The sequence below is a fragment of the Achroia grisella genome, unplaced genomic scaffold (assembly GCF_030625045.1).
Source record: "Achroia grisella isolate CSIRO2021 unplaced genomic scaffold, CSIRO_AGI_Agris_v1 utg784, whole genome shotgun sequence".
Classification (NCBI taxonomy): Eukaryota; Metazoa; Arthropoda; class Insecta; order Lepidoptera; family Pyralidae; genus Achroia; species Achroia grisella.
Genome location: NW_026713024.1, coordinates 2,093,347 through 2,104,706, shown reverse-complemented (window position 1 = coordinate 2,104,706; position 11,360 = coordinate 2,093,347). Strand labels below are relative to the sequence as shown.

The window sequence follows — 11,360 nt, the reverse complement described above, 5'->3', positions numbered from 1 at the left end:
CATGGCTTCAAACACATTGGTAATGTACAAATATGTGAAACCAATGAAACAATGGCATATAAAAAACCAAAATCCGACAAAGCAGAGAACCAAAAACTTGGCAAAATTCAAAATGAAAAGACACTCATTGAATTTCATAGCGACAGTGATCATCCTAGCTTCGTTGCCTTATAGTTCAACTTTGAGTTTACCAAATGGAGACCCAGCGCCTGGTAGATCTCCTGGCCCACCTAACATTGAATCTGTTGAAGTAAACGATGTCACTGATGAGATCGGATTGAAAGTTGATAACGATAAGCCGACAATTACAGTACCAGAAGTTTATGACGAAGTGACAACAAATGACGATGTGTTAGAAGTAACGACAGTTAGTGAGGCAAGTGTGAGTGAGAGAACAGTGGTTGATGCTTGTGCCTTCGCGAGGATTCCGAGTGACAGTCGTGAAATTGTTACGATCAGTGATCAAGATAGTGATGTTAATTTGACCGTTTCCCATCCTGTATTTGAGGCGGATGCGCTGGTGAGAGGAGTCGTCTACGATGGTGAGTTTTAATTTCTAAATTTCTAAATATAATCTACGTTTGTATAGAAACTTTTTTTTATATTCCAATCTGTTAAATTGTTTAAAAGTAACTCAGTGACATATACAAAATCTTAACCCGTTCCTCAAAATACTAAAACCACAAATAAAACAAATAAATATATGTAATAATAATAACCCTAGACTATTCACACAGCGCCATCTAGTCCTAAGTTAAGCAGAGGTTGTATTGTGGGTACAAGATAACTGCTAGATATTTTCTCATAAATACATAATATATATATAGAAAACACAGAGACCAATACAAACAACAGTAATCATGAATAAAAATGTATGTACCGTGCGAGGAATCGAAACTGCGTCCAGTGAAATAAAGCGGGGTGCTAGACCGCTAGACCACTAAAGCCGTCAAATATAATAGAATATATTCTTTCAAAAGAAAGCAAATGGATTAAAAGAACAAGACTGCTTAAATAGGTTAATATAGGTTTACCAGAAGTTCATCATGATTACCTCTCCCTCAGCGGGTGAGTCTTCATGAGGGATTTTATTAAAAACAATAAAAAAGGTTTATCAAAACTATAGTGTTTCTAAATAAAGAAGCACATTTTTGTATCTTCGAAGTTACAAGACGTTACACTAATATAGCCGTTGTGAAACTGATATTCTTTAGCAACCTAACAAATTAAAAAATATACATATTACATGTCGGCTTTTAGCAATCACAGCGAGATATTTCGTACCAAACTTTACCTGACCTACTTCTTTCCAAGCTTTCTTTGCAAGTTGTGTTCCGGCTCGATGGATGAAATATGACTGTGAAATTAATGGATACGGAGGTATAATACCTTGGTTCTCGGAAATGGCGACCCTCGAGTAGCATGAGCGTCATAATGTATTTTATACCAGTGCTGCTGTTCCTATTTCATACTACAGTAAACCAGCTTAGTTCCAATAGTTTTTTGTCGTTTCAGTACAATAAAAATGTTGAAAGCTTTCGAACGTTTCACGATGATTAATTACTTTAAAAGCGAGTTCCTATATCATTGAAACTTTATTAATTGAAACACAATCTGCTGTTTTTTACAATTCATTTCACATTTTTATTTATGGTTTGTCATTATTTTCAATAGATTTAAAAATAATGGGGGTTCTCAATTCGATAGTTTTTTTTAAATTATGTTTAGCTCAAAACTTTTTATCAGTAAATTTTAATGTTTTATTTTAATTGTATTCTCATATAAATTTGATCAACATTTTAATTTTGGAGTTATTCAAAATAATGCGATTGAAGTTGATTTTTACGTATCCTGAACATACAAATACAACAAAGTTTTTAAATCAATATCAGCAATAAATTTGTACAGATTTCTTAATTAATTTGTGTAGCAACAGGTTTAATGGATTTTAATATAATAAATAATATTATTTATTTTCTTCTCTGATCTGGAATTTATGATTCTGATTGTATTTACACGCAATCTGTCACTATAGGTTTTCAACTATTGTTTTATTTATTTTTATTCGTAGTTATTCCTTTAGACTACCGCTATTTCGGAAAGCGTCTTATTAGAAAAAAAACGAAAATACACTTGCATGCTGCTCTTTTAAATAATTGTTGTAAGTTTACATTTTGTAACAGTTGTTAAACTTAACTACTCAACTATGAACTAGCCCCATTTCATTAGAGTAAAAATATTAAATACACAACCAACTGGTTAAGTAAGTAAATAGGATTAAATCAGTCGTAGTGATTAGAGCAGATCAGTCCCTACAAGTATTACTCGTTCACGAATATGACGGATGAGGCTAGGAATAAAGTACGATGAAAAACTGTAAATAGAACTAAGATTGAAAAAAAGATTAACCTATATATATAAATAAAATTGGAGTGTCTGTTCGTAATATTGAAATAACCGTTTTTACTACATGCATATGAATATAAATACGGCACATACACCAAAATAACATTTTTTACAATTTTTGTCTGTCTGTTTGTTCCGGCTAATCTCTGAAATAGTTGGGCCGATTTTGACGGAACTTTTTTTGGCAGGTAGCTGATGTAATAAGGAGTAACTTAGGCTACTTTCATTTTAGAAAAATAAAGTTAAATTCCACGCGGTCGAATTCGCGGGAATAGCTATTATACATTAATTTATCATCTGTAAGGAAGTAACGTATAAAACAAATTCTCGTTAAATCTAATATTAGTATGTACAACAACTGATTTTAGATCAAGTGAATATTTAACAGATCCCCTCACGCAACCTGTCTGTCGATCATACACCTATAATAACGTTATTTGATTTCGTGTCCATTCAGTATTCATGAACTGTAGAGAATCGACTAATCCACTTCTTTTGAGAATTGAAACTCTGATATGTGTGGAGTGAAATTTAGTTTTATATCTACCTCTTTGTTACTGAAACATTGACATAATATGGTAATATGTATTTTAATCCCAATCCTAATATATATAATATTATAAATTAAAAAAATAGGAATGTTTGTTACTCTTTCACGCAAAAACTACTAAACGTGTTTTGATGAAACACAGTAATATAGCTTATGCATCAGGATAAGATACAGAATATATTCTTTTATTGAAATTTAATTCTAACTCGGTTGAAACCGCGGGCACATCTAGTATTATGTAATTGAGTTCCTTGTTGTCTCTATCTGGTACGATTTTTGGCAGAACGAAAACATTGTACAATGTATTGAAATAGAATGTATAAATGTTATGTATAAATGTATGCAATATAATGTGTATTTTAAAATGTATCTGTCCTTTTTTTATTTTTTTATGTGACTGGAAGACTAAAGAATTTGACGTTGCTTCTGACTTTCTTATATACATAAACAGCACTATGGACATACGCCGCCGTTATCTTTTCTCTTATACCTTTTAAACTACGCAACGGATTCTTCTATTCTATTCTATTCTATTCTACTAATATTATAAGGCTAAAGAGTTTGTTTGTTTGTTTGAATACGCTACTACTGGTTCGAATTGAAAAAATATTTTTGTTTTGGATAGTCCATTTGTCGAGGAAGGCTTTAAGCTATACAACATTACGCTACGACCAATAGGAGCGGAGCTGCAATGAAAAATATTGCAAAAGGTAGATAAATTAAACGCAGACGTTGCGCGAGTCGACTAGTAATACACACGTGTTACAGTAAATAAAATAAGGCCAGGAATTCTAAGATTTGTAATGAATCCATGCGAAGCCGGTACCAATGGCTCACGGCTCTGGAACTCACTCCCTGAACGCATTCAAACTATTTCCAAAATATATACTTTTAAAAAAAAAATTATCGCTCATCTTTTAAGTTTATTGTCACAGAACAAGTGATGTGTTCATCGTATTAAATGTAGGTATATATATATTGTGTATTGTATGTACGTTTTGTATATATATGTTATAATATTCTTGTTTAGTCTATTATTTATATATATGTTAATTATATAATTAATGTTAAGCCACCATCAAGTATTTCTGCACTTCCTGAAGGTTGACTGGTAGAAAATGCCTATAGCATTAAGTTAGAGTATTGTACCATAATGTTTTGGTCAATATAGTTTTAAATAAATAAATAAATAATGTTAGAACAAATTAGTTGTTAATTTCAACAGAACATACCCAAAATGGAACGCCAACTACACATGTCATGAGTGTAATCCTTCTGTTGTTGAGACAAAGCATTGTAGACGTGTTTAACATAATCTAAATAGGTCCTCTGTCCGCGGATGTATAGAGGAATGACTGGTGTTGAAATTATATAAATAAATATAAAAAAATGGTACACATGTTTTTACGTTTTGACTCTCAAAGATTTGACTTAAAATAGCATCGATTTTGTGTTAAATGTTTCACCACGAAGATGCCAATCAATCATACAGCCAATCTAATGGTAAATGGTTACCGTAGCCTATGGACGCCTGATACACCAGGGATACGTGGCAGTTCATAAGAAATAATATACTCATAAGAAACTTTAATATTCTCTTGAAAAACCCCATGCTGAAATTTTTAGTATATGTATATATACTCTGAATAATATCGTGTTGAGGATACAAATAAATCTTTAATTATCTTATTAAACATAACATAAACATTACCTACTACATATCTTCATAAATTTTGTATTGGACCACCTGCTTCATATCTATGAAGCAGTTCGTAGAAATAGAGAAAAATATAGGGTATTAAAAAATACAAGCGTATTCAGAACATCACTCTTTATTGTAAACGATTGAAAAAATACATTCGAATTATGAAGTTTCTTTTCTAAAAACTTGATTGAAATGGATAACAAGATTATTAAAGCTTCTTGTTCTAAGGATAAACAAACACTTATTTTGTCGTGATAGGAAAGTAAATGTACCCATCTATCTTACGATCGTATTAAAAGTATCGTTAGCAATATTTCTTCTTACTTTAGCGAGAACTTTCGTCCAATGTTGTATTAGAGGCTCGATCGATCAAAACATTTTCAGGGATAATCAAGGAAAATTGTTGTAATATTATTGTACTAGATAAATTTCGCGCATTACTTGCATAGAATACAGAATATGTTACTCGTTACTATCTATTAATAGTTAATTTTGTCGCTTAGCTGAAAATGTAATTTCTATTTTATACGCATTTGCTAGTAAAGTGTAATTTCATCGGTTTTCGATATATATGGCAACTAATAAAACACGGGTGCGTTATAAACGCAAATAGTGTAGTTATATTCCAAAACAGCAATATTAGTGTTTTTATCAATTTTCGAACTGACCGCCTCTCGGTGCAGCTAGTAGTCAGCGCGCGGATTGAAAAAAGTAAAATGACGGGAAAGCAACATTGTACATCACAGTTTTTAAAATCAAGTGTGTTAAAAAGCCTCGCGTGTAGTGCGTGCGTATTTAACACACTCGGCTCTATTATGCCCTGGATCGGTCTGAAATTCCTCGTGTGTTATAACCATCATAACGCACTTATATCGCTACATACTATTATTACAATACAATCCCAACTGCACTTATATTATGTGAAAAGTTTTAATGTGATATCTTAACAGACAAACAGATTTTACGAGTTTTATGCAAAGAAAAAAAGTGATAAACAAACACAAAATCTATCCTTTTTATGAATACTTTTCCAAAATCATTTTCTTTTGTTAGAAAATAAAAATAAGTACTATGATCGCAGCATCACAGTTTCAATCTCATCGGAATGTCTAAATGACAAGTCGACAAATTGTAAACTCGTCGCAACGGGTGTAACGGAGATGTTGGGGGATCTGATGGTAATAGAGCCGAGGATTTATAAGTACTCGTATTTTCTGCATTTACATCCTTCCATTTTTTCGTAAGTCTTATTTTTATTTAAGTTAAAATAATCTTTGTTTTTCCTTAAAAATATTGAAAAACAGACAAAAAAATTTAAACTTTCGAGCTTAGAACATTATTATTAACGCGAACAATTTTCTGGTAAAGAAAGTTCTTTCATGACGTTTACATTAGATTCCACAAGCCGTGGTCAGCTCGTAACCACGGCTAGTGCAAATAATTATGTTAATAAAACAGATTTAAAAATTCTATCTCATTAAAGGTTGGACAATATCATGTTAACCCATCGTGACTAATTCATACGGAAATTTATTACTATAGTTTCCAAGGGGAACGGTAAGGAGGTCAACTGACGTTGTACATTTCTGGCAAACGGGTCATCAGTTCATGTTTTTGAGTAGATAATGAGTCACCAAAATGTTTGGTTGGCCAATTCCAAAATGTTTATTATTTCAAAACTGTTTATTTTAATACATTTACAAATATCGCAGACTAAATTCTAAATTCAAATTGCAATGCTTGTTTGCCTTATGGGTTGAACTGAATGCACCGCGCTCGGTGCCATCTTCGGTCTGATGTGTCGGCCCCTCCGCTCCGCTTTGCCATTTATCCGGCGTATCCACAGTCAGTGTAACCGTCCACATTATTAACAATCCTTTTTCCCTCCGCTAAAGCCGTGTTAACTATACCATGGCTAGATTCTTCTCATGATCATGCTCTATTCACATGACATCTTTTGAAATCTTCATTTGGTCATAATATTCATCATCATCTGCTTCTTCCTTATCCCATTTATTTGGGGTCGGCGTAATATGTTTTCTCTTCCATTCATCCCTGTTCGCAGTCATCTCATTATTTCGTCCCATTCTTACCTTATCATCCTTCACACAGTCCATACTCTCCTTTTCGGTCTTCTTTCGTCTTTCCTCTACATCCACATTCATGTAACACCTTCCTTAAGATCTGATCTTCATTCCTACGTATTACATGCCCATACCATATCAGACGATTGCTCTTTAACCTCACCGTTTTCCGTTTGGTCATAACGTTCATCATTCCATTGAGTACAGGAATCGTCACCAACACTAATTAATAAATATCAACGCTAGCCTAATTCGTTTTCCCTCTTCCCCATACCCGACATTCTCGCAAGTAATATCCAATATAAACATGAAGTTAATTGAAAATGTCCCCAATTTCCTGAACGGTAAAACATTGTCCTAAGCAAACTTTAACGATTTTGCTGCTATTACCTACCAATCTGAAGGTATCTTTGTACAAGCTTTGTTCGTGATTAATATTCGCTACCTCTCACATTGTGAAGGAACATAATTATATTGATACGATTTCGTCTTTAAATCTGATATCCTATTAAGTTATAATGTGTTTTCAGTGCTATTTATCTTACTAATATTATAAACTTGTAAGTATGGATGAATGTTTGTTACTCTTTCACGCCAAAACTACTTAACGGATTTTGATGAAACTTTGCAGTAGTATAGCTTATATACGAGAAAAACACATAGGCTATAAATTAAAAAGATACTATGTAAATTGGTCTAATTGTAATGATATATGGCATGTAATGCGGGCGAAGTTCATGAATATGATTGTTTGTATCGGTCTGAGTGTATTCTATGTATATCACGTATGTTAAATATCTACCAAAAAAAGTATTTATAACAGTTGTCTAGTATCCATAACACAAGCTCTGGAAACGGTAACCCGTGGGACTGGATGTTGATTGTTCAGGGTAATTTATTCTAATGAACGTGTTAAATAATATATTTTACCAAGTCTGCTAAATACATTCAGAGCATTCTTGAAACAGATGTGTTTGCCCAAATTATATGGACTGTGAATCTGAACCTTCCGTAGTCGGATGAGATTAAAGCCACGTGGAGCCTAGTTATCCGTTAAAATCATTCCTTTGTAAAAGTCATGGTTGAACGTACCGATTCATTTGCCTAAAATGCTGTTTACACTTGCCCGGGGATTTCTAATAAAGCGTTTGAATCAAAGAATTATCTCATAAAAAAATGTATACGAAGCTGTTAAAACATCCCGGATATTTTCTTAAAATAAATTTAATTAGATTCTTCCAAAGAAGTTACGATCATAAAATTCACTTGCTATAGCCAAATATATTTACTTATACTTTTTATTGGCAGTTTGAAAAATTGTTGTCACGTCAAAACATAAATCTAAAATAAAATTGGTATTCGATTAATTGAAATTGCAACCGAAGTATGAAGTTTTTCTGAATTCGAAACAATAAACCAATATTATAGGATACATTAGTCTAGTCTTTTTAATTTAAAACAGTTTTAAAATGCGCTACAAATAAAGGCTATTAAGCAAAAAGTAGAACATAAAACTACGTAGGTTTAGAATAAAAGAAGAATGAAAGAATGTTTTTAGAGTATAAATGTTCATTGAACGTTCACACTAAATTAAAATTGGAGTGCCAAAAACGAACATTCTGTGGCCCGTTTAGAAGAGTTACTTACCCTATTCTTGGCGATAAGCAGACAAAGGGGCTAAGTTATATGTCAATTGCGCAAGTAAATAAAAGTAATATTATTGGGTTGCTTACAATAGAACATGTGTTAAATGAAATGAGTGAATAAGCTTTTGGGTTATGTGATTATCAGTATGTCTTTATCCGCTTAAAGACATTTCCAACCTTTATAGACTTGAGCAAAGCGAATATTTAATAATTTACGACTTCGGTTCAGGAGGATATTTATATGACAATATTAGTAAGGCCGACATTGAAGTAAATCACATAGAATATAACCCCATTAATTCACCCTCCTCAAATGATTTCTCTTCAAAGTATTTATACAAGTCCATGGCTATATTCTGCACATTAAATAAACCTTAAAATTGTTATCTCCTTTTAGTTTTTGGGTAACAGTTAACACTTCTATTGCATTGCTATTATCTATGCCAATTGTGTATCTGTGGATAACATTTTTTTTTCGAACTACTCTAATACTGGCCTTTACAGCTTCACCGAACGATAGGGGGCAAGTATCTGCACTTGCCGGCACTCCAAACCCGCGGTAGGACTTATAGAGCGGTTTAAGGCCAACTCCCGCTTGACGGATACGAATTTAGTCTGAGGACACCGCTAGGGGTCCTAACCTCGGATACAGATAATGTGTGACCTATATAGAAGTACCTGGTACATCTTTCATGGACAAATTTTCGTTATCAGGTACAAAGCAGATAAGTATGCTCATAAATTTTAATGACCTTGCTGATGTAACGCTTTAGAACAGTGCTTTACTTCCTATGGATTAAACCCGCGACGGGTTTCCTCGCACCCTACAAACATTTGTAATCATGAATGTGATTGTTCGTATCGTTCTGGGTGTTTTTTATATATATTATGTATGTATTTAAAAATATATATCTAAGTAGATCAGTTGTCAATGTGTGCATATGATAAGCTGTGTCTAGATTAGTTGGCGGTGTGTCTGGATATTATTGTTGTCTTAAAATTAATAAAATTGTTTAATATAAACCCTATGCCTATTGAAATAGGTCACAATACTATATTAGAGCCCGTTTGTTTCTGCTCCCTCTCTTCTTTTTCCCTTACCTATGATGGTATGGACTACCAAATCGTGCACGCCAAATTATTCCTTAGTTTTAATTAAAATATTAATTCTGAATTGAGTAATATGGAAGTGAAAACATCACCTGGACACTGGTACGTGATAAGGAACCCAGGAAACCTTAACAGGAGCATACTCGGCCTTGACTGACCTTTCTTACCTCAGGCTTCCGCTTATAGTATTTTCCATAACAATTATATATATTTGCGAGGGTAAGACGCGTATATAATAATCATAATAATAATCTCAGGACAATTCATACAACGCCATCTAAGCCCAAGTTAAGCTAGCTAAAGCTTGTGTTATGGGTAGTACCCATAGATAATTTAATATTATACATAGAAAATACCCAGACCGATACAAACAATCAAACTCATGAATATAAATGTTTATGCCGTGCGAGGAATTGAACCTGCGACCATAGGAAGTAAGGCGGTGTGCTAAACAGCTAGACCACCGAGGCCGTTTATATATAAGTTGCTAACTATACCCTTTTATACTGCTATTCGTACGTTCATTAATTGGCGCTCCGCGTACAATGTACCTGTCCTGCGGGCGTGTTTTGAAAGCAAACGTGAACGCTGTAGTCTACTTGAGAGCACGCAATGTTTTAAGAAACCATTAACAACTACAGCTATTAAACTCGTAGACATCGTTACTAGACTCGTAGACTCGTACAAACTTTGGATTTTGTGTTTTCTTTAATATTACATTATTCAAAGTTCTTTGCATGGTCAAGGACCTTGGTCACTTTTGATATTTTTGAAGCAGTCGTGGACAATTAGATACAGTGAGGTCTTTAAAGGTTGATAATCAAGGAGTCGACCCGCCAGGCCAGTTAACCCATCATGACAAGTTCCTCATAAATTTATTACAATGGTTTCCAGGGGTAACTGTGAGAAGATCAACCTGACATGGTGCGTTGTTAGCAATGGGGTCATTATTATACACATTACTAATGATCTCCTTTCCGTTCCGATACCGTAAGGTCAAAAGCCTGCTATTAAGGGTTTCAATTGAAACCACCTTTTAATAGGGATGATAGGTTTTTTTTATTTAAACAATATATAGACAGGTTATTAAAACAGAAGACATCTGGACAGCACCATTTTCATTTTAGTATAGCGCCATGTAGTTTGCACGAAATGAACTAAATTTACGTTTTTTATATACTGTTTTTAAATTTGTCACGGTCATTATTTATACATATAATTAGTAAAATTCACGGGATTTTACCACCTTTTATTTATGATCTTACCATATTTCAATCGCCATGATCACAGCTAAATTGGTAACTGATCAGTTTACCCGTAATAAAACGTGGTAAGATTCCCTGACTTCTACTAATTGTACTACGATGATGGTAAACAGACATATGACCATATGATAGTAAATGTTTACCGTAGCCTACCTAGTAGACCCTACAAATCTAAACCTATTGAACATCTAAAGTGTGACAGTAAACATTTATCTTCAAATGTCCCGTTAACAAAAAATATATTCATCAATATTACATAAAATAGAGTTATGGCCATCTATAAGCCTCCAAAATGTTACACATAAACGTGATGTCTCAAAAAAAGGTAAGAGACGAATCGCGGCAATCTTAGGGGAGGAAAAGTGGGCGAGATAGATTAATTCCCGTCTCAATCGGCTCGGGATCGCGTTTAGAATCTTGATGAACACTCTACTATTATTTTGATCTGTCTGAAGGTGAATCAATTTTAATTCAAATCATGCTTCACCACAGCTGTTCTAATTTCCTTTCAATTGATTTTCTAAATCAGAGTGAAAGCAATTTCATGAATTACACGTGTACTCAGTGCCTTGGGTGTGATTATTGGCGTTGTTC

At 33.5% G+C, this 11,360-nt stretch overlaps 1 protein-coding gene across 1 annotated transcript in view; it reads left to right on the top strand.

The window, feature by feature from the left end:
• Position 1: 1 nt before the first annotated feature.
• Positions 2-11,360, top strand: part of LOC131851560 (uncharacterized) — a 226,747-nt gene continuing 215,388 nt past the window's right edge. Inside the window, exon 1 of the mRNA XM_059202073.1 lies at positions 2-542. Coding sequence (XP_059058056.1) covers positions 2-542 — 541 coding nt within the window. The remainder of the gene's footprint in view (positions 543-11,360) is intronic.